Here is a 24374-nt window from a genome sequence, read left to right on the forward strand (position 1 = left end):
TGATGTACATTAGTATAAATATATCTACCAAGTGTTTAATGTATCGCACCTGATGAAGGACAGACTCCGTCCGAAAGCTTGAGTTTCAGTAAAATAAATGTTTCAACCTCTTTAAATACTTATGCACGTGTCTACAGCACGGTGGTCTACAGTAAGCATTTTGCATTGACATACAGGCAGGACACAGAGCAGAAGACCAGAAGCGACAAGCCACCGCGGGTGCCCCTATTTAGGCTGACCACTCTTCACATGACAAACAAACAAACACTGGCGCAATAAACAGGTGGTTATTATTCTACATAACGTTGACATATTTGCTGTGTGTTCAAATCTCACTAATGTCATTAAATATCTATGAATTATCCTATATAATATATGGATATATTCATATCAATAATTATCATATATAATATATTATTATGATCCTATGTCATCCCAATTTTTAGCATTTTTTTCCCATGGCTGATTTATTTCAGCACTTAATTTTACGATTTCATGTCTAATGTGTCTTATATGTGATGTATATGCCTCTCTTTGTAATTTTTTGTATCTTCGGTGCCCTATTTCTCAGACCCTCTGATTGTTCGTGGGTACCTCATGCAAAATAAAATTATGAATATTATTATCATTACTTTAATATAATACCAAAATAAAAGTTTATGGGAACCGAGATATTTAGTGTTTCTGCTACGCTGAACAAACGTCACCGGAGAACTAGTGCACTCGAAGTAATCAAGCGCGTTTCTGACGAAACAATAATGGAGATGTAGTCTCGAATCGGCACCCTATCGTAGGTATCCAAATACTCGTATTCCATGAGCATGGAAGACATTGAGATTGAGATCGTTACTAATGAAGGTGTGTTTCCGTGACGCAGCTTGAGCAGTACCTATAGCACACACATAAAAAAATATTAAAGAAAAACACTTCCGAACGCATTTCTATTAACCAATACCGAATACCATTTTGATTCCTTGTTTCTTCCTTCTTTTCTTTTTTTACCCCATCCAACGCAGACGAACATAGCTTCTACCTGCTCCACAACTCAATATTCCGGTTAAAAGACACCTGTCTCAGCGGGAGTGAAAAAAAAAAAAAAAAAAGAAGAGAGGGGAATAGCCTCGACTGCTTTGCGTATCAGCTTGTTAGTGCCAGCAGCGGAGGGAAATTTGCCTCTTCGCCTTTGACTCAGACCCTCTTTCTTTTAGTAGGTTCTTTTCCGACAGGTTCTCAACGATGGACGACGTGCAGATCGTCACGCTATCACCCGTCTTGTACTGTCAGTTCCCGTTACATCACGCAAGCAGAGAGACGAAACCCGACCCGTAGAAAGTTCGAGAGCCGCAAGACGACACTGCCCCGTTATGCTAAATGCTACTATATTCTCCCAACAGATCGCTAGAACATAGGCCGGAGCCTTGCGAGCCCATGAAGCTCACAGGGACTACGAGAGCTCCGGAGCCAACGCCGGAGCCTCTTCCATCATCCTCCATGACGACAGCTGTTGTTTCTTCGCCGAGGAGGGAGTGCATATATAGGGTCGATACGGGGGTGGACGGGAATGATTCCAGCAACAAAAGCAGACGACACTGCCAGCTGGTGTGACGTCAGCCCCTTACGTCATCGAGCAGACGACCGTTCGCAAGGTCGTGCCGCGGAGAACCGCACGTACGCCGGAACCACGTGACGCGTACACCAGGTGGTCGGTATATAAAACAAGCGGTTCATTAGCAGAGTGATTATCATGTGGTGTCTTCCAACAGAGATGGGCGCCAAGCAGCAACGACCAAGGTGAGCGGAGACATATTTTCCGCTGTAGGATAATTGGAAGGCTGACGCGTGCCGTCGTCTGCTTTGCAGGATTGTGCTCGTGCGGCTCTCGCAGCCTGTGCACGTGTTCACCGTGTTGGTCGTCTGCTACCTGAGCTTCCTCCTGTTCCCCAGACAGAAGACGAGCGGCATAATTGTTCAGCCACAGCCATCCAGCCTCGCAAACTTCATCTATGTGACATCATTCGCGACGCATTTTGGAGCGCAGTTTTGGATGACATTCATCTCCGGTGAGTGTGTGTTCGCTTTCCGACGGTTTAGTATGGGGGCGTGGAGCACTATATCTGTCGAAACGCCTTGGTCTTGTTGTGCCGTACGGTTCCGGTATTGATTCTAAAAGGACATACGTAAGAGGTGACACACACACACACAAAGTAATGTAAGGATGGGGGGGGGGGATATGTTTATTAAGAAAAAAAAAAAAAGAGAAAGAAAGGACGGGCTTGTATTAGGTACACATAGGTTTATTTCTTCTTGGTGATTTTTAAAGTGCTCCGCGACGTTGAAATGAAATGGTCGGCGTAAAGTCTTAGTCGGCGAATCAACGAAGCTCAGTTAACTGGGAATGAATTTGTTTTAATTTCATTGAGAGTATTTGCGGACAAAAATACCGATTGTAACGCGTCCGTTTTCGGGAGATGTCCTAGTTGGCGATTTAAGTTGCCAACTCATTAGAACATACATTCCATATGAGAGAAATCATAGGAAAAATACTTTTCTTCTCCTTTTTTCTTTTTTTTTGCGTTAGAAAGTTAGTAGGTCATGAACTTTCTTATTCTTGGGGTCAAACAATATAGTTACCGAAGCGTATAGACATGTGCTTCTCTGCTTTTCGTGCATCCATGAAATATGTTTTTATGCATATTTTGCCTCCGGGAAGTCACATAAAAATGGCTTTTCTTCAAGTGTAGCGCGTAGATAAAACCACATGTTGACGCTTGTTTTGGAACTTCACCTATATAGTCACGTGTGACGGATTCGTGGCGTGCTGTGCAAAGAAAGCGCATTTCATAAGTTGCTGGAAAAAAAAAATTATGATACCGAAAAGGTGGAACAGCATATGTAATACCAATTATTTTTGGAATCATTACATTCACTAATATGGTTGGTGGGACAAAACGTTTCTTCTAGTAGCTCAAAACTAACGTATCGTTCAAAATTAGTTTCGCACTACTTCCATATAATATTTTCGTACTTTTTTAACTTGAAAAGAACGTTCCACGTCGCGACTTTAGATGCTTTTGTTTGATAATCTTTCGATGGTTGCTAGTGCAGTTTTCGTTCCTCCTGTATAAGCTACTCGCAGACTAGCACGTTTGAGGTTAGTGTGTCTATCAGTCGACTCGCCTATGATAATGGCACGTTTTACCGCTTTATATGCATGGTAATCTGTTAATAAATCCCATCGACTCAATCCACTGTGCATCATCATAGAACCGAATGTGTTTTGATTCAGTTACAAGTTCTGCCTCCCGTGCATTACCTGCACTGCGTGACTTTTTATCAACATGTCGAGAGCAGATGTTGATAGCTTCCACACACATGGAATTCAATGCAATACAATTATGTTTTCCAGGCCTTGTGCTGTTCTTCAACCTTCCGCGACATGTATTTGGTCAAGTGCAGCGTCTCCTGTTTCCAAAGTACTTCTGTATAAACGCCGCCTTGGGCTTTGTCACCCTCCTCCTCTTTGTCGTCCATCACCCTCAACTCAACTTGGAACTTAAGCTACAGGTAACATTCCATTAATGTTCAACGAAGAGATAGTTCTGCTATTTCCGTATAGATGGAATACATTCCATACGAGGTGCACCCTGTACCCAGGGTATACCCGAGGTGCACCCAGACTACTCTAGCGGGAAAAAAAATCATAGCTTTGTGCCGCCACGTACGCATAATTGCTCAACGCCACCTAGATAAAGAAAGCCTGCTTAATGCCTCCTCTCACTCCTTCGCACGTAGACATAAAAGGTCAGCCAATCGCCGAAGACGATTTGAAACCGCGGGCTTTGTGTGTGGCTACCAGTGGCTCCCCATGCGGCTGATGGCGGCTCGTTTCCACAACTGCGGTCGCTGAAAGCAACGGCGGACTCTTTGGCGGATTGGCGGACTCTTAATTGTTACGTCACGTCGCTCAAACAATGTCGGGAATGTCCTCTTACAAGATAATCCGTAGCAGACGACAGGAAAAGACGCAGACACTGTCGTCTGCTAAGTACGCTACTTCGGCACCACGCGAATGCTGAACACGCGGCGGGACTTCTGGTCCCGTGAGCCTTCTTTTTTTTTTTTTTTCTGGTTTTCTCCGGCAAGAATATTCCGTGGGAATGTCCCTAGTGCGTATACACGGATAATGCGCTGCTTGACTAACGAGTTGACTTCTTTCAGACTTGGGCTCTTACTGTGTGCTTCCTGAGTCAGCTACTGACCCGAATATACGTCGTGCCTCCCATGCTGAGCGCGATGGAACAACGCAGCGCCATCGAAGTCAAGGCCGGGGTAGGCATGGAAGTTGGCCGGCACGATCCAGGAAAGCTGCGTGACTGCCCCAACTACATGGCTTTGCACAGGCGTTTTCGCATACTGCACATGACAACTGCGGCGGCCAATGTGATCGCCTTCACTTGCAATGCCTTCCACATGTACCACTTGGCGAAGCACATAACTACTTGACACCATCATGTGATATCCGGTGCTATCGGGTGAGTGAGCTTTCTATTCCCTTGTCCTCCAGGTTGCCGCTAGGTCACAGACCATAGTAACAGCACGGAGGCCAGCTGGTGTAATTGCGATGACGGTAGTATCTCCTTGGGTTTGAGGAGATCTGGAACAAGGACGAAATGGGACGAGGAGACAGGGATGAAAAGGACGAGGCGGTCTCAACGTCAAGGAGGTGCTATACTGCTGTCCCCGCCGCATTCTTGTTCAGCCCTGAGGGATCTCTGGTCGATTTCAATAGCCTTGACAGCGTTTCCTGCACGCGCAGCGATCGCCGCGCACAGAAAATGTTGACAAGGCGTGCCCAATGCATTGCCAAGGCTACTGAAAGGGCCCCTCGAAGCTCAAAGGATCCCTCAGGGCTGAGCGAGAATAGGAGGGGTTCATTGCATTGGTCCTTTTCTTCCAGTCAAGTGAGGGCGAAGTGTGTGAAGCGACAAAAAGGCCCTTGCTGAGAGGCGTAGACGTGCGGCTACGACGTTTACCGACCTCTCTAGTGTTTCGACACAAATCACTTAGCGTACCACCCCTCCCAATCTGTATGGCAAACGCTTTTATCATCAGCGGCATGACCGGGCGAGTTAAGGCGCCCGCTCGTTGGTGATAGCCAAGGTTGTGCTGAAGACTCGGAGGTGGTGGTTCGAATCCTACCATTGGCGGTGCTGTCCGAAGTTTTCCCTGGGTATTTCAAAGACTTTCCACATGAATGTTCATGCGCCCGTATGGGACTTTTGGGAGCTCAATAAATTAATTGATTGATTGACTGATTGAATGTCGGCACAGTTCCCCATGAAGTCGACCCAGGATGCATACCCCTTGTCTCCACTCCTTCCTGCTGTCCTCTCTCCATCTGTTCACGTCTGTACGCCGCTCATAGCCACAGTTGCTTCGCGGCGCTAACATGTAATTTAAAAAAAATGCTTTCACGTTAAGAAAGTGCACGCTTTGCTACGGGAGCTAGTGGTCATTAACACAATAACGTTGAACTCTTGCAGGAAGACGCAACTGACCGGTGAAACCGCCACCTTCGGCAACCTCCGCCGACTGTGCCGCGCACACACGTAATTGCAATGTGAACCAGGGACGCCATTCGAACAAAGGACGCTGTTGCATCGGTCCTCATTGTGCCCTGCTCCATGGCCCTGCTGAAGCAAAGGCAGGTCAGAACTTGGCGGTTCAAGTTATATCACCCAGTTCAGCACGGTCCGTTTACGCCGCCAATTCCACAAGGAGCGACCCGCATGTCTCTTGAGGTCCGCCCAAGGCAGTCGTAGTTTCAGCAAGTACTGTCCCTTGTCGATAGCGCTGTCATCAGGAACTGGGCCGCATGCTCGTGGTTTATCCTGATTAAAATTTGAGAGCCATCGCTCAGTTATACAGCACGACCTCGCCCTTCCAGCATGCGCCGTGAGTTGGGCCCGACCTCGTCGGCTCTCAGACTGGAATTACCCAAGTAGCAGCAAAGGGTGGCCCACAACGGATCGCCCACAACGGATCTGACAAGGTGCAACGTCAGGAACCGTCGATGTAGGACCCATGTAGTGCCTTAGTTCCTGTCATCTCATATATTTATTTATTGCGCCGTCCCATTATCATGCCTCCCCATCAGTAGGTTGTTGTCTCCAGGTAACAATAGGACTCGCAATACTGCAATACTTTTCCTGTTTGCGGTTGATGCATGTTGTGCTTTAGTTGTGCCCTTCTATGACTATAAAAGGGCTGTTAGCACCAACGAACGTCAGAAAGCACCAATAAAACCTGCGCAGCCATGTGCATTTACCCTGTTTATTGTGTTCACTCTACACAAACTGATTTCATTCTTGTCAACGCTTGCTGCCTTATGAAACGATTCAAATCGACGCCATACACAAACGCTGCCTAACAATCCATAAACAGTCTCTATAAGCTACGCACGGACAGGTCATCTAGCGCAAGAAAGGATACGGGACAGAAGAACGCCTGTAACTGGCGGTTGCCTGTACTCAACCAATCGCAGCACCCTATCTACCAGACACGTCCCAGTTGACTTGTCTGAATCCTATTATATAAGAATACAAATGGAATGGCACCCGTTGGCAACTCAATGCATGACGTAACTAGGATGTATGACGTGGTCTGATGTGCCACTCAGCCATGGGGTTTTCCTGGAAGACGCTCATGACATTGGCCGTGCATTCTAGCTGCCGCCAGCCTATCGTCCCTCCAACCTCAAAGAGGGAATGCTGCCGCGCAAAGGTCTCCACGTCCCCAGCCTCTTCTCCAGACCTGCGAGTGCAAATGGAACAGTGAGCCTTTCGGATCAGTTCTTGCAGGGGACAGCCTTTCAGTGTACTATTACGGTTCAGTCTCCCAATTGAGACTATATACCTACATTTAGATGAGTACGGAAGACTCCTCGAACATCCGGTCCGGTTCATCAGCTCACAAGGTACGCGACAAACAGCCATAATCATCGTGCGATTCAGCACACTTACACGGAATTGAGGATGTCCTTCCTTCGCTCTTCGAAGCGCATCGCCAGGAACACCTCCCTGACGACGCTTCCTGCCGTCGTAGCGTCGTCCACTCTGACTGTGTAAACTGGAGCGTCGGGACGAACCTGGCTATCCACTGCGATGCGTAACTCGCCCACTTTTACGTGTTGCTCCTTCTTTTTCTGCGCAACCACACATTCAATGTTCGATGAAACTCCCACCACCACTGGCGAAGGATCTCACCGATTTGTGCTTCTTCTCCATCTTGTACTCGAGGCGGATCTGGTCGATGAACTGCGACGGTACCTGCACAATGGCAAACGTACTCTACCATGTTATCGTCCATTGCAGGCGTCTGTGAACCAGATAGCCAAAGTACGCTCCAGTACGTCCTCCCCCCTCTCCCCCCTCCCCCCCACATTCGGTACGATCCGGAAGACACGAGCTTTAGCCAGCAGCAGCACTTCAAGCGCCATAGTACAAATTTTTGCTTACGTTCCACAGTAGGTGTTGATAACATACGAGCATACTGGTGATTAGGGTAGTAAGTCTTGCAAGGCGGAGGTTATCTTCAGTGGCTTTGTGTTGCTTTGGAGTGAACAGATTGGGAGCCATGATCATGGAGACATTCAGCAGGCTCATCCTGTTCTTCCATTCCATTCTCGTGACGGCATCTAAGAATTTAACGATCGCCTGCAGAACCAAGACAAGCCCTGCGTGAACGGAATACTGCTCTCTCACCGTCTCAGGAAATGCTCACCAGAAGCGTTTCCCTCTTTGGAGCAGGCAGCAGAAGCACCAACAGGTTGAGGGCCTTTAGTTGATTCAGAAGCGTCGGAAGCTCTGCAATGACAGTGACCACGATTTAAGAAAAAGAAACGAACCTGTACATTAGATTAGAATTCGAGAATAATAGTATGAAGATGGTGGCTCGTACGGAGCACGTGAACCGGGTACTCCAAAACACTTAAAATATAAATTGGTACATCTAATAAGTTAGAGGCGCTGCGCAATGTCCACAAGGAATGTGATCAAAGCAGTTGTCGCACGTTGTCCAAGATCCTACGGTCATTCTTCGAGGAGCTTCACTAAGTCTAGAGGGCAGTGGTCCAGTATTTCCAAGGCGGCTTTAAGGTCATTACGTTGGACACTGTATTTGAAGCAGTTAATTAATATATGTTCAGCGTTTTCACTTCGACACAGGTGAGGCAGTTCGGCGAGTTCACCTTTCCTGATACCTGAACTGACAGTATCGAAAGCGTTGGTCAACAGGTACAGATGCAACCGGTATCTCGTCGAAATGTTGCAGTCAGGACAGTACTCTCTTCGCATATCACGCGGTTCTATAGGCGGTAGAGGAACGGTACTACCAAAACGTTTGACGTTTTTGCGAGAACATTGCCTTACTCTCGGCTTCATAACTGCTTTACCTAGAGATGCATCAAAAAACGGAGAAGGTCCTACCCTAGCCAAAGGCTAGGGTAGGACATGCACGAGCGCCGAAATCCCTTTAAGAAATCGCCCGCTTTCAGGGGACGAACAGTACTGTGCATAGCAGAGCGCCTTGAACGAGAACAGAGCCTCTTGTCTTTTCAGAAAGTATTTTTTCTACTATATCTAGCGTAGCTTGTTCCATGGTAAGCGGGCCTCCATCTCCACATTTTTTCTCCTACCACCACAACCATCATCATCCCAGGTCAGTGCCCACGGCCGACAAGAGCCGAGCAAGTACGCCCATGTGCCTACATGACAACCATATGACATTCCCAGAAGCGTGACATATTTTCCGATGCCATCTGGCTCATATGATTTCGAGCCGGTAAACCAAAAGCGACCACTGACTCTACCCAACATGCCTTGCACACAGAGACCGTTAACCGCTTTGCGCATTCACGAAGTTCCATAGGGACACAGTGAATATTCAACTAAAACATTTATTCTCGAAAATCGATCAGCACACGTACGTGGCACCTGCAGGAACGCTTCCATGTACTTGTACGTGAGCAGCGGCTCTGGAAGACTGCGCAGAATCTGCTTCAAGAGTGCTGCCACCTCGTGAGGTCCATAACGCTCCAGGACCAGAGGAAGCTTCTCAGGTGACCGGACGTAGTATGTCTCCAGATCCGCTTTGAGGGCCTGCGTTCGTGAAGCCTCCAAGTCATTGCACTTCTTTACCACAACCACAATCACCACAACAACCGTGCGCATGCGCGTGCGAAGCGAATGGACGTGATGTTCAGATGGCCTTGCTCCCATAAGCGCTGGCCTCTCTCCTGGAGCCCTCATTGCGGAGACCACACGTTCGTGACTAATGTTACAGGGAATGTGGGGGGGAAATTCGCGGTCAAATATTTGAATTGTACATTTTGTATTTCTGTTACAAGAGCGCGACAAGTTGCCGCTTCAGAATGAAAGTGGTCCGTGTTGCGAACATCTCAAGAAAGGAGAAGACGATATCACCAATTTGGATGCTTTGGTTTTGCACGCTTGCGTATCAGTAGCAAGTCTATACGGAGATGCTCACCGGCACACATTGTTCTGCGACGCAAGTCAAGGCAAGGCAAGGTTTCGATAGCACGGTAAGATATTTTCTACTGTGTTTATGGTAACAGTTTCCACAAAGGTAATTATGTAAGGCGACCAGTATGCGCTTCACACTGGGAGTAGTCAACTAAAATGAGGTAAAAGAATTCTAGAGGTAATATTGTGTACATATTTGATCGGCTGGAAGACACGAAGCGACCAGCAATAAAATAACAGAGATGGTATCCCATCATTTCCCCTCACTGGACATCCACGTCATATCCCATCATTCAACACCAGCATCACCCATCACGTCACTGCCCATCACTCAACATCACACCGTTCTCCGTCACGTGACAGTGAATGATGTCCATCACGGCCGTCTGAGTGAACTTGCCGACCTATGGAACACACTATTTCCGGGACAGTACTTCGACTGGATTAAATGCATTGCTGTGTGTAATAAGAAGTCAATCGCTCTAGCAGTCAAGTTGTGTTCATGTCCTTCAAGTATTCCTATAATAACCATCATATATCATCTTTCTGCACGTGTATTATTGACAACTGGGTGAAGAATCTTTCCAAAGTCCATAACTGCATTCTTACGTCTATTCTCGCTGCCGCACCGGATACACGCAGGATACCTTCTTCTTGGAGTCCACGCCGTTCCAGGTACTCCAATATCTGTAAAGGACAGCCATTTGGTGCAACAGAGCTTCTTCAGTAGCAAGAAGAAGAACAAAAAGGTGTGGGGGAGAGAAGGAAAGCACGCCAACGCGCATCATCACCTGACCGTCTGTGATAAAAAAAATAATTCCTTACTCAAATCGGAACTTTGAAGTAAATGCGTTCTTCACGCGAAATAGACGTGAACGCGAGGAGAAAATGGTGTATAAAGTTCGACCCGCATGCAGGGATTTTTTTGCAGGGATGCAGGGTGTCGGCGCGACGAAATTCTGACGCGCGCGCGCACATTTTCGTCATCGTCGTACATCCGCGATCAAGGAGGGCTAGGAAAAGAAACGGGTGACATCATGCAGGCAGTAATATTAGTTGTTGTTTTTTTCTACATGTAGGCTATTCTTTGGGTGACAATTTCTGTCTCTCTCTCCCCTAAAATATTCTATTTCTGGTCTCTCTTTTCTTAGTTCGCCGCCAGGTGTGGGGAAGCAAGTGCACGGAAATCCTGTCAGAGCTTCAGGGTTGCGTCGAATGCCAACGTACTCTTTTTGGGCTGTGGCGCCTCCTAGTGTGCTAAGCATATAACCGTATCTATCCAGTGAATCAATTACAGCATCTTATGGATCCATATACGTGTATCGTCTACCTGCGCATAAAAATCTAGTAAATTTTATCAGTAGACGCATGGCCTCCGTGCTTGTTAGGAGGCGCTAGAAGGCGCCACCGCCAACGCGACCTGCAGCGCCGCAAGTGTCCAGAGAGCGAACTGTTAATGTGGCAAGTTTCCTGCTCTTTCGCTTCCAATATTTTCAGTATTTCAGTACAGTCGACCCCCGTTTATCCGGACTTCATTTATCCGGATCCCGCGGTATCCGGACAAAAGGCACGGGAACGGATTTTCTTCCATGTATTTTGTTCTCGTTTATCCGGACTTCAGCTTCCGGACTCGGACAAGAATTCTAGGGAACGAAAGTCGAAAATTCTTGTAATCCAGCTTCAGTTATCCGGACTACCGTGAGTAAGAGGAGACGCTGACCCCGCTTCGTCACCCTTTTCCCTGTTTTGGGGTTATTCCCGTCACACGTCAGGGACCTACATTCCTCCGTCGGGGAGACAACCGTGCACGATGACCCCCTTTTCTGTTTGTGTGCGTTGGGTCACGTTGACCAGTCGAGTCATTTGGAAATATCGCGAGCAACTGTCCGGTTCTAGAGGGACCAGCTCCGGTGGCGCAGCGGTAACGCGTGCGCTTGGAGACTGGGAGGTCCGCGGTTCGAATCCGCGGGCCGTCTGTGCCGTCTGGGGTTTTTCCTGGGTTTCCCTCAGATGTGTAATAGGCGTATGCCGGCACAGTTCCCCTGAAGTCGGCCCATGAATGCAGCTATCCTCCCCCCGAGCGGATTCCGCTCGGTCTTCCACTTCACCCTTTCCTCTCCTCCTCTCCACTACCTTTCCCTTCCCGAGAAACATGCCGCCTAATCAGGCAGGCAGACCTCTCTCCTCCCAGGGTTCCTCCCAACGACACTCCCTCGGGGAGAACTCCAACCCGAGGGCTGCTGCTTACGGCCGATGAACATTCCCCTAGCTGAGCTGCGATCCCTGATGCAGAGGCTCACTGCGACTGCCGTAGATGATGCTGCAGTTTCTGACTACGTTGACGTTGATAAGGATGATGACGCGTGTGCAGCGATTGCTGCTGTTGCCTCCGATGATGTGCAGCAAGACGGTGTCGATGACGCCAGTGAGAAACAAGGCTCCGACCGCACTGACCGCACTGACTGACTTTGCGACCGCACTGACAATCTTCGAGCAGCGCAAGAGCGTGGCTCAACTCTATGCACTTAGCAAAAGTTTGCAGGAATCGAGTGCCTACACTACTATGTAACAGCTGTCATTGTCGAGATTTCTGTGTTTTAATTAAACCTTGCTCTGGAGGACGTTTCTATTCGGTCGTTTCATTTATCCGGATGCTCCGGTATCCGGACGATTTCGCCGGGAACGGCACCTTCCGGATAAACGGGGATCGACTGTATTTATTTTTAGTTTCCATGAACAGCGGAGCCTTTATAATGGTGCACTTATTAAAACAGAGAATAATCAGAAAAAGTATGAAGACATTGACAAACAATCAATTGCAACGGTTATACATAAAAGCGTTGCGAAACCTACGAATGTCATAATTACAATTGTCTCTGAAAGCTGAAAAGTGTCTCAAGTACATGATCATAATTCGCGAGATAGGAGGAAGCCGTGAACGAACTACGGCATGAAACACAGGAGAACCACGAAACGATTTGAAAGGAACACGCACTGCAATAGATGCTGATAACTCCATGCAATTTAAAGAACCATGAAAGCATTTAAAAAGGAAAAGGCCATCGCGAGACGCCCTGCTCGAGTACAGCATGCTGATACCTATCATATCCGGTAGACCGTGGTACCCACAGTACACACTGCGGCCAATGTACTATTCGAAAAACCGCCTTTGCACTTTCTCAATCACTTCACTGTTAGACGCTGAGGTTGAGTTCCAAGTTCCAACACACGGAAGCGAAGTCAAGCTTCGGCCGTAGCAAACGAGGATATACGGTAGCATGAAACACGCATGGTCTCTAAATCTAGTAGCAATGCAAGAAGTTATCACAGGCATACGATAACTTGCACCCACGACGTGGCTGACATGGCGATCAAATTTCAGGGAGGCATCAATGTAAATACCAAAATCACGGGTGTAATCAACCTAAATAGGGTAAGGTGGGGCAAGATGAGACCCGGGGCAAGACGCGACATTTCTTGCTCGACGTCGCCTGTCTCGGAGACGCGTTGCTCATTGCGCTTGAAATTTTACTCATAGGTGGCTCTAGATGTCCGCTTTATTGCACGTGAGAATTGTCCGGATTCGTGTATGCGTTGAAGAGAAAGTCTCGCATGCTTATTCTGTCAATGTAAGTTCACAACCTCTTTCTTTATTCATTCATCTAGATATATGAAAAATATGTGCTCTCTTGGTTATCCAGTGTTGAACAGAAAAATTAATTCATCCGATCCGATCCGATGCACGGGGCAAAACGCGACAATTTAATGTAACTTAAATGTAATGCAATTTAGAAACGGATAAGTCAACTATTAGGTGGCTTTATGCTTGTTCCTCAGAGATTTCTTTTTTGCATATTTCCTAGGATTTTCCAGCAGATTTTCCTGTTTCCTAGGCTATTTCCAGCAAAGCAGAAGCGCGTGCAAAAGCTAGCGACCAGCGACACTCCAGACTGGCCGCGCCTTGTTTTAAAGGACAGTGGAGCGCAAAAGCACCGGGTACTGTGTGGTTTTATTGCACATCACGTGAGCAGTGGGCACAGGGGGTTGTGTACGGACCCACGGGCTTCACTTTGTCTGCTTGGATTTCAAAAACATAATTTGTATAGTTCATTACCCCGGCGTGTCTCATCTTGCCCCGAGGGTTGGGAGAAGATGAGACAATCTACATTTTTGAATTTCTTGTTCGGTGTTTATTTTAGACCGGCTACGTCCGTTCTGCATTTGCAGGTCAGAAGCTCTAGACCCCCTAGAACATGTCTATGGCTAGGTTTTTGTTTTTTTTTTGCTTTGTTCAAAAACACCAAAAATAAAAAGTTCACGTTTAATTTCAAATTTCTGTCTCATGTTGCCCCACCTTACTCTAATTTCGCAGCCAATTAAGTAAGATGTACCGATGAACAGCGATAGGGATAGGGACACAACAAAAACAACAACAATAGACGATCAAGATATGGAGATCATCGCGTGTGATAGTCAGTTGTACAGTCTTCTTAACATTGACTCGTGACTGGTTGGCAGAACACAATTAAAATACAGAGTAAATATAATTCTGTATGCCGTCATCAGGGGGCTCCACCAGCGGTGGTGATGCGGTCGTCACCAATCAGCAGGGGGCTCCACCTGCCGAAACAACTTAACATCATCGGCATACAACAACATTTTTCAGTGACCAATAACGAACACAAAAACGTTAATGAACACGTTCAAAAACAGGGGTCCCAGGATCGAACTCTGAGGAACGCACGAAAGAGAGACATATGGCGTACTTAGAGCACCTCTCCCTAGTACGTAATTCACACGGTTCGACAAAAAAAAAAAAAAAAAAAAAACTCTGTTACACACTACAAGAGCCAAAAATTATCAGTTTGTGCAACAGAAAAAAGTGACTAACTATATGCCGAACGCCTTAGTTAAGTCAAAGTACGGAACATCTACCAATCTTGGTCTCAATCCAATCCATGAACTTTGAACTCGATTACGACACCTGTCGATAAGCAGCAACTATGACGCATGATTGATAGTGGCAAGATATTCTATTTTAGGATCTTTGATTTATTTTCATTTCTCTCTGACGCATTGTGCAGTTAAATAAAAACGCGTTCAGTGTGCCAGTGACAGACATGTCCGTCAGTCTACTTTGTCTACTGAGGTACGTCCGTCACAAAAATAACCACCAGTGGGCAGAACAGCATAACCTTATTTATGGCGAAGTTATTTTGGCTGTCTTACACACGTGACAGGCGTTCAGGCATATAAGAAAAACCACCCCGTCTTATGACTATGAGTTCCCTATTTGATGAGACGATGCAGCATAAGTCACTATATGCAAGCGGTCAGTTGCTATTCTTTCATGAATTATTACGGCTCTTAATAGTTTATTTGCGGCCTGGATTGGACTGGATCGGATCGTATGGAAGAAAAATAATGGCTACTAAGGTAACTCCAGACTCCACAGCAGTACTCCAGACCTGACCACAGCACTCGCTTGGTGCTTGAGGCATTAATGGCGAATTGAAGAATATCGAAATGGGCCATTAACAAAGCGTTCGAGGCCATTAGGCGTCGAAGTGTCGAAATGACGTTTCGTCTAGGTTCGAATGGGCCTGCTTCCACAAGGAAATCGTAAAGGGTTTCTTGACAGCTCTTCTTTCTTTTTTTGCCTAACTTGTCGGACTCAAGACAATACCGCAGGATATATTCGCAGCTACATACGACTGTTGTTGTGCATGAGCAGTCGTTCGAGTGTGTGAACCATTCTCTGTCATCCGGTTATTCGGGTTTATTTGGTGGAAGTAGGACAAGCATATAAGTCTAGCCAAACTGACACACTCCTGTTCAGTCCAAGTAGGTATCCAGCCTGCGTTCCCGTTCTGAAGAAGTCCATTATGCCGAACTCCGCCGAAAGAAAAATAATGGTAATAACCTATTTATCCGCCGCTCATAAATTTTAATCAGCGAGGTACAGAACATCTGTACCTGTCTAAAGCAATATCGCTAAAATCTAATGCGCCTTCATGTTGTATGTGAAAGAATATAAACAGCGCTTTAACCCTAAAGGGCATTTTATATTTTTTTCGTGCGAAACTCGACACCACCTCGATTTGAACACGGGATTCAATTTTAGTCTATACTGACTAAAATGTTTAGCTCTTGACTCGAACTAGCTTATGAAAGTCCCCACTAGAATAATCTTGCATCAGCTTCATCATGAGTCATGTCATAACGTTAAATTTGCTCGAAAAAGATGTTTAAAAAGAAGATGTTGAGAAACCAGCCGATGTAATTATGTATGGGAAGACGCTCACCACAAAACGATACACCACATATTGTAATGCACTGCCGTATGAGTATGAAAAAAAAAAAGAAACAGACCAATGAAGTCATAGACAGCTCATTTCATCTATTTACTTGTATTAGTTCAATCGGTTGTGCAGCACTTGTATTTTTATAACATCTCAACAATTCAATTTTCGCTGCCCAAGTGATTACCCGCAAAACGAAACAACACAGCCTCGTTGCAAGGAGCGAGCTAAAGCATGACATCCTTACACTGACAATATACGACTACGCGAAACGGCTCTCCCGCCTCCCACAGCGCCATACACGACCAAAGAGAGAAACCGCATTAGAAATGAAACGGCCCTCGAGGTAGACCTCTCACTTTCTTTTATTTGTGCCCCACGGCGTTGCTATTCCTACTTATACGACGGCGTCTAGCCGGCACGGTTTCCAGTGCGGTTATCCGCGGTCGATGACGTGCTCCTATTTCGCGCTTTCTCACCTGACCAATGATCCAAGGTTTCTCGCCTCGGAACCCTCTCTGCGCGTCCTGTTCCAGCAGCGTCGTCAAGGGGACGCCCAACACGTGGCTATCTGCACGGAAGCACGATGCACGTAAGATCACCGTATCATCGCCATAGAGGTGCCCTACCACATATCGCTCCATAGACCTTGTATTCACACGAGCGACATCCATACGGAATATTCTAGTGGACGAAGAAGACGGCTCACGGGGCGGAAATTACGCCCTATTGGTTGCGTCCTATACGGGGTGGGAGCCACGTCCTTTCTCGAGTGTTTGCACGACACCGGAACACCGAAAGTGGCGTACTACGCACTTGCAGACGACACCATCGGCCGTGTCGTCTGCTGGCGAAATATCTTGTGCCAGAGCCGTAGGATATTCCCCATGGCTAGAAGACCACGAAAATATTGACGTTCAGCGTTCGCGTCGCAGCAGGAAGTTATGACGTCACACCAATGCTCGCGGAAATATATTCCCGGGAATATATCGGTCGTGTGAATACATGGAGACGATAACGTGTCAGGCAAAGGCAATGCTGGCCCCACATCATTGCAAACGTCATGATGCACGTGACAAAAAAAAAAAAAGAAAAAATGGCAGCGCCCATGATCGGCGGCCGAACAGCTTGTAAACAACGTGACTGGTGTTCGTCTGCGTTGTTTTTAACATTCACTTAGTAACAATGAGTTTTATCCGACATCCTTACAGTTGAACACGTAAAGTTGCGAATGGCTGCTCGTACAACGAAGTGATAACGGCGCCGGTGATAGGATTCACTAGGCCGATTTCATGCATTGAGAATTCGCGGAAACTCACCGCCGCAAAATTCGTTCATATGCTGACGAGGAAATGTCGGTCAGCGCCAGAGCGGAACGTAAACAAGGTCACGTGACCTCAAAATGATGTTTCCTGCGACGCGAGGCCGGGACAAGACGGCAGTTTTGTCACAAACGACCGCTTTACGGTTGCCACAAGCACTGGTGGCCATTGTGGCACCCGTGTGGGCATTCCGTCGTGTACCGGCGGTGTCACCTTTGGTGGCTTTCCTGCGGGTAGGTTTCCGTCTGCAGTAGGTGAGGCCATGCTGGTCGTACAGGGCGCTCAGTTCCATAAGCGTGAGACTGGTGACGGTACGCTGGTCTCGTGGGGACAGGTGGCCGAGGCGCGTCACGCCGGCGGGATTCTCCGTCAAGCTGACAAGCTGAAACGGGAAGGAGGAGCAGGGGTGAGCGACATGTCTGCATGGCGACACGTGGAGACAAATAATAAGAGCCACAAATACATGTAATGACGGTAACTGAGGAGATTTGCCACTTGATTGATGGCTCACTACCCCAGGACCCACTGGTCAGTGAATAATTACATCGTCGCCCTTGGTGTGACATAAAGCCCCCATGGACAAATAGTGTCAGTTTCTTTTTTTTTCTTTTTAATTCTGGAAGCAACCGTTGCTTATGAGCGGCGTACAAAGGTGGACAGATGGAGTATAAGGACACCAGGAAGGAGTGCGACAGGGGGTTATAGTGTGATAGTCCTGGACCGACTACACTCTAAAAAAAAAAGAAAGGAGTAAAATGGGGAGTAATTGCAGCTTCTAGTCCCCTAGACTGCAATTACTCCCCATTTTAGTCTCCTAACCCCGACATTTACACCCCAGGACTGCAAATTGTCACTGAACTTCGCGAATGGTCTTCCTAATGCAACAGTCTACGTAAGTATGCGCCCTTGGTCAGTTTTGAATTGATGGCATAAGGCTGTATAGCTCTGCCAACTTAGAAATTTTCCACCCACATAGAGTAAGAAACAGTTAGCGCTTCTTTCTTCGCAAATTGTGCCCTATATGTATGTCGCAAGATTTTATATCACTCGATATATCACGGTTGGCGGTTTAATTCAAGGTGTTTTCATGCATGCACGCGAATTATGTATCTGCGGCTCCTAGAACAGAGCGTGAAATACAGTTTCCTCTCTGTGACGTTCATTTACTCCGGTGCACTTACTCCCGAAAGGGACTATTTTTTGTGTCAATGCATTTAGTCCCCAAAAGGAGTAAAATTACTCCTTTTTTTTTCTTTCTTTCTTAGACTGTGCATATGGAACTGTGCCGACATTCGTGTGTATAAAGTCTGCCGGCAAACACGGGTGAGACCTCAGATAGCACAGCCGGTGGTGGAATTCAAACCCATCACATCAGCATGACCTTGGCTGTATCACCAACGAACCGACTCTTTCACCCACTCGGCCAAGCCGCTACTACATACGTCAGTGCACAAGGAGATAGAAGTTCCAGTACGAGACCATAGTTCGACTTAAGAGTGTGAAAGGCACCGCAGGCACACACATAAAGAAGCGACGATGAGATGGGGCTGATGCCTGCTAGTAGGCCGCGCTGGAGGACAGTGTGACTGCCGCCAAGAAATTGAAGAAAAGCAGTGCCTGCCAGTAGTGCATGATATTGGGCCAGGACCGAAGACAAGCTTGCAACGCGCCTGTAACTCGTAAAAGTACAAGGACAGATTCGCACAAGTTAGAGGCGGATATGTTTATTTACGAAAAGGAAAAGTCAGCCAGGCAAAGAGCGGGCTTGCGATTCCAAAGAAAAACAGAAAAGAAGAAGAAGAAGTAACAAGGAAAGCACAAGCTAGGTCCTTGACACGGGTACCAAACAGTAATATGTTAGGCTATGTGTCCAACTAAAATGTCAAGACATCCTGAAAGGTGTTTTCTTTAGAGCGGCTACCAGGAAAATGCTCCAGTATATGATTATAACAATACCCTTTAATCTATACTGAGAGGAATCCAAACACACTGGGCTTTGGAGGATAATTTTCAATGCACATTCAAACGGACGCCTTCTAAGTTGTGGAGATAAAAGATCCGATAAGGCACAGGCATGACATTGCTTTCTATCTGTTCTATCATTTTCTGACCTTACTGTCTACGCTCAAGTGATGCACTCGTTCGTGAAAGATAAAATCGGACTGTTCTCCCGGTACCGTGGAGATGACCAGCTACTGAGCTGATTTACCCCTGAGATTAACGTTTAAAAAAAAAAAACAAGATACGGAAAACGAGAGAGAAAATAGACCCTCACGGCCTCTATAGAAACACAGGGAGTCTGGGTGGACGGCGATATTGGATCGCCGCTCTAGCCCACACGCACGTGAGCATCGTTACGGTTATATATAGCCAGGATGAAGGGATGGAAGCTGAAGGGTTTAAGGCACGTTAATTAAAGGATGAAGTCCGACGTGCAGTGTGGATGGGGGTACGTTACAAGGGACTTTGCGCAAGGCTCGCTTCCTGGAGCAAACGCACGAGGGTGCGAGGTTTCAGGTTGTCGAAAATGTCCGCAGCTGGCATCATCCTTAGAGACAGTCTTACACGCAGGTGAGAGAAACAGATGGTGTTGTACCAACCATCATTCAGAATGATATCGCCCTGTTTCCTTATTTGCTGAGGACGAAGTGCAGGTTCCGTGTAAGTAAAGTACTATACAGGTGTGACGTGTTTTCAGCAACAACAATCACACAGACAGGACGGTATCGTTCTGCCATAAGCGTGTCTTCCGGTGAAGTTCTGTGAGAGCCCGACCTAGTAGAATATAGACCAGTTTAATAGCCTGACGTCACACTCTAGCGGTGGCGCTTCAGTCAACAGATCGTCTTTTGGGGGTGGGCAAAACAGCAATCAATTGCCATTGGAGTGATTGTTTTCATACAAAGCGTGCATATGCCGCAAAGCCGTGTATCCTTCGGGTACAAACCCCGATGCGGAAAGGGAGGCGAAATCACTTCCCCCCGATCAGTTTCCGCGCAACGCAGAACGAAGAATACATCGTTCCCGAGTTGCTACCGAAAGCAGTTAAGAACTCACAGACAGAAGGGAAATGGCGCCGTTTACGCGCCATAAGAGGGCGAGGGAGAAACCCGCTTTGCATAATGTACACAGTGTGTGATAGTACACTTTTCTATTACATTAAAATCGCGTGCGGTATCTGGCCACATCACGCGCGGGTGAATAAATGTGAAAAAGGTGAGGTATGTTTTTCTGACTTTACCATACTTAATTAGGCCCCTAAAAAATTAAAGGTAATGTATTTTGAGCAGCGTCCTCCAGAAACACTGTTGCATGTGGGTCTTCTACCAGCACCAATTTTCTGTCAAAACAAAAAAAAATCGGTGATGGTCGACCGCCAACTTTAAATCATCTGGCGTGGAATGGCCCAGCTAGTGTTCATGCACCGCAAATCCCCATTTCTTCTTCTTATTTTTTTTCAATCACATCACATCAGATCAAGTCACCGTGCCGATGAGTAGCGCCACCTCTATAGCCTCCAAATGTCATGGCCGCCCTATTAGTTGCTCCACTGTTCCTGCAATTTACTCCCCAGTTCTGTTAGTTGTCCCTGTATACACCGCCTCGACTTTCCTCCCATTCGGGACAGAAGTAAGCGGTTCTTATTTATTTTTATTTTATTTAAAAATAAATAAAAATGTATTATTTTTAATTAATAATTGTTGTGGTAACGGATCAACTCGACAAAAGGGCCAAAACTACTCCGTTTTTCTCGGACTGCATGCGTCATGAGCCGGACCTCAGGGTCAATTTGATTTGCAACTGTTTTTTTCTGTACGTTTGTTCTTTACGTCTATCAATACAATTTAGTCTTTATTTTCTTCAGTTCGAAAAGCCCTCCACCGCTGATGTGGGACACTTTCCACATATCCCGGTACGGTACCTGTTAGAGCACTTCACACGGAAGGTAAATCAAAGCGAAACCACGCAGATGGCAAAAATCGACGCGCGTTTACTTCAATCGTGGTATAGCGAAAAACAGCCTACAATTTACTTCCAAGCAGCGTCGATTGAAACAGCCAAGTCATGTGTCATTATTGTTGGGAAGGGGTGCTTATGACATGGTCGCTATAATCGGCAGCTAACAGCGTCTTCTCTCTTTTTCTTTTTAAGAACGCTATCTCCCATTCCGACGTAGCTAGTGCACCAATGCTCAAGATTTCGTCTTGAGGAACCAGAGCAGCCATAACGATTCCTTAATTTCCCAGGAATACGCCCACGCCTAGCGGCATCAGCGCCACTTTCGATTTTCCCTGGGCTTTCCCCGAGACAAGGATGACGCCGACTTTCATATCGGGCTTTCGCGTGCGTTGCTTTCACTTACATTTCCGCGCCTCATTTTCAGCGGTGTCACTTCACGGAAACTCGAATGTGACGCATCAGGGGTTTCTCGTATCATGAGCTCATGAGGCTGCCTCGAATCACGGAGCTACAATAAGTAACTTTAGAGGGTTAGTAGACGCAGGTGTAGCAGCGAAATGACACCGGTACCGGTAACGTAGTACCAGTTAAAAGTATGGTTCTTCATTTGTGGTGACTTCGTCGTACCTCTTAGTTGGTATACGTCGTGGTGGTTTTTCTGCAGCACTTACCAGCAAAATTTACTAGCGTCTTTTGTGTGTGTGTGTGTGTGTGTGTGTGTGTGTGTGTGTTAGCGCCGCGAAGCAACTGTCGTTGTGAGCTGCGTACAGAGGTGGACAGATAGGGAGAAGACAGCAGGAAGGCTTGTCGGAAGAACCAGGGAACACTTCAGTATAGTATAGCCGGTATAGGGATACGAACCCGCGTCACCTCCCTGTCACGTGACTGCCTGGAAATCGGACATTCTAACCACCATGCCGCGGGAGACATGTCTACTATCTAATGTATAGATTCACCGCTGGTTTCGCTTATAAGGAAGAGTGTATATCAGAGCAAATTCAGTTACAAATATTCGATGTTCCTCAGAGCGATAAAAGTCCCTCAACTTCAACTGCAGCAAGTCGAGTTGATTTTCGACCTCGGTGCCGATTATGATGCTGTGTTTCTTTGAATTCCTTTTCAGCGCCCAGAAGCTTCTGTGGTACAGACGAGGAAGGGAAGAGGATAGCGGGGAAGGGACAGGGGCATCGGCATACTCTCTAAGAAGACGAACCTTTAATAGACAAAAATAAAAGACCGCCATGGAGACAACTGACTGGCAGTCAGAAAAAAAGGTTCAAATGGTTAGGAGTATCTAGTTTTAATTAGAAGCTTTCGTAGAGAATCTGCACTTGATCAGATGCAAAAATTGACCACACCAGCAAGAAAGAGAGAACAAAAACACGTCGGGAGACGGGATCAATTACTATAGGGATACTATACTTCGGGATACTTTGGGATAATCGGGATCAATTACTATAAGGGTCAATCAATACTATCAATTACGGGAGAAAACACTATGAGAAAGAGTAAACTGGGGAGTCCCCTTAGACTGCCCTATTAATTGCTCCCTTATCCCTGCAATTTACTCCCCAGCTCCATTAGTTGTCCCTATACTTCGCATAAACTTTCCTCCCATTCGGGATAACTAGTCCCGAGAGTGAGTCATTTTTATTTATTTTTATTTTATTTTAAAAAGTCGGATCCACTCGCCGAAATGGCTAAGTAATACTCCGTTTTTCTTGTGCTAACCCCGGGGTCAATTTTCCTGCTTTACAACTACTTCTTTTTGTACGTTTCCTCCTTACGTCTATCAATATAATTTCGTCTTTATTTGCTTCAATTTGAAAAGCCCTCCACCGCTGATGTGGGACACTTTCCACATATCCCGGTACGGTACTTGCTAAGGCGCACAGAAAGTAAATCAAAACGAAACCGCGCAGAGAGCAAAAATCGACGCGCGTCTACTTCAATCGTGATAGCGGGAAAACAGCCTGCAATTTACTTTCAAGTAGCGGCGATTGGAACAGCCAAGTGATGTGTCGTGATTGCGGCTTCCGACCTGTCAAAAGTGTCGGTTGGCCAAGAGCACCGAAATTCCGGGGGTTGAGAGATCACCCACGAAAAAATAAAATAAAAAATAAGTGTTTGCTCAACTGAGATTCGAAAGGCGTATCTCCCCTGGCAACTGGTTGCGTATACTTTGAGAGTTGCCAAACAGACGTAGTCAAGCGGAGTTTCCGATGCTTTTCCGATACGGAATCCTCCAGAGGCAGACTCCATATCGGGGTCAGTGTTTCTTATAAAGCCACTTTCCTCCATCTGCCCCTGACAGAGACACAACACCAGACACAGGTAAGGGACACACGTTCTGTAGTAGGTATACCGAGCCTATACTACGACGAATACTTCCACAGGTAACGGGCTATAGGGTTAGGGATAGCACGATAAGACACAGCAGCCAGCTGCAGGTTCCTTACTAGCGTATACCGCCGCGGTCTGTGGCTAACACGCAGCGAAGGTCCTGTTCGGAGTCGCGTGGTACGGGTACCACAACGACAACTTTATTTTTAATGATGGTGGTGATGGTGGTTGGGATGTTTTTAGGGAAGAAAAAATCTTTCCCGGAACAGCACCGCAAAGGGTATACTGCCCTGACGACCGTTTGATCGCGCAATCGAAGACACGGTCCAACTGGGGGCGGACCGCGTTATCAAAGGGCCCTTCTCCAACATATGAAGGACCGGCTCCCGTCGACATGAGGTATATTGATTCGATTCACAGTGAGCACCAAAGTCCAACGGTATCCAGAAAGGTGGGATATACGTTTAGGGTATGGCGTTGGTGAGCGTGTCGTACCACCTCATCTACACGTTTCTTACCTATATCCATCTTATGTACTATCGGGGTAAGTTTAACACGCAAACTAATCGTCCGAACCACGTGACGCATGATATGTATGCTTTTTACGGGGCAAGCGATGTGGCTTTCAACCGTGATAACTGGGTTGTCCGTCCCGTCCATTAGAACAAGATTCGAGTCTATACGAAGAAGTGCTCCGAACACTTCCACCCGCAAACGAACCCGGAGGTCTCTGTCGCAAAGACGTCTCCGGGAACAATTACAGGAAATCCATTAAGACGTCTCTGCCACGACTCGAACCTGGAACCAATGGATTACGCCATCTCGCGCCTTGATCTCTGTGGTCCATCTACTCCTACCGCGACGAAGCATTTCATTCTTGACCGTGTCAAGGCTGGTCCAGGCGC

At 46.9% G+C, this 24374-nt stretch overlaps 2 protein-coding genes across 2 annotated transcripts in view; one reads left to right on the forward strand and one right to left on the reverse strand.

The window, feature by feature from the left end:
• Positions 1-1237: 1237 nt before the first annotated feature.
• On the forward strand, positions 1238-6323 carry LOC135388203 (transmembrane protein 205-like). Its single transcript, XM_064617599.1, has 5 exons — positions 1238-1791; positions 1861-2060; positions 3407-3564; positions 4219-4532; positions 5544-6323. Exons 1-4 carry the CDS (start codon positions 1745-1747, stop codon positions 4501-4503), a joined length of 690 nt encoding a protein of 229 aa, XP_064473669.1. The 5' UTR covers positions 1238-1744; the 3' UTR covers positions 4504-4532; positions 5544-6323.
• LOC135388202 (rho GTPase-activating protein 18-like) overlaps positions 6320-24374 on the reverse strand; it is a 75324-nt gene continuing 57269 nt past the window's right edge. The window contains exons 8-16 of the mRNA XM_064617598.1: positions 17380-17548; positions 16324-16415; positions 10152-10229; positions 8987-9158; positions 7783-7865; positions 7518-7715; positions 7266-7328; positions 7023-7204; positions 6320-6813 (exon numbers count right to left, since the gene is read on the reverse strand). Coding sequence (XP_064473668.1) covers positions 6645-6813; positions 7023-7204; positions 7266-7328; positions 7518-7715; positions 7783-7865; positions 8987-9158; positions 10152-10229; positions 16324-16415; positions 17380-17548 — 1206 coding nt within the window. The 3' untranslated portion in view covers positions 6320-6644. The remainder of the gene's footprint in view (positions 6814-7022; positions 7205-7265; positions 7329-7517; positions 7716-7782; positions 7866-8986; positions 9159-10151; positions 10230-16323; positions 16416-17379; positions 17549-24374) is intronic.

This window comes from Ornithodoros turicata, chromosome 3 (genome assembly GCF_037126465.1).
Source record: "Ornithodoros turicata isolate Travis chromosome 3, ASM3712646v1, whole genome shotgun sequence".
In the NCBI taxonomy this organism is placed as follows: Eukaryota; Metazoa; Arthropoda; class Arachnida; order Ixodida; family Argasidae; genus Ornithodoros; species Ornithodoros turicata.

Bases quoted from the DNA above. Each gene is read 5' to 3' on its own strand.
- LOC135388203 (XM_064617599.1), top strand. From the start codon at position 1,745: ATGTGGTGTCTTCCAACAGAGATGGGCGCCAAGCAGCAACGACCAAG. The intron at 2,061-3,406 runs GTGAGTGTGTGT...TATGTTTTCCAG, and splicing joins TTGGATGACATTCATCTCCG to GCCTTGTGCTGTTCTTCAAC. The intron at 3,565-4,218 runs GTAACATTCCAT...GACTTCTTTCAG, and splicing joins ACTTGGAACTTAAGCTACAG to ACTTGGGCTCTTACTGTGTG.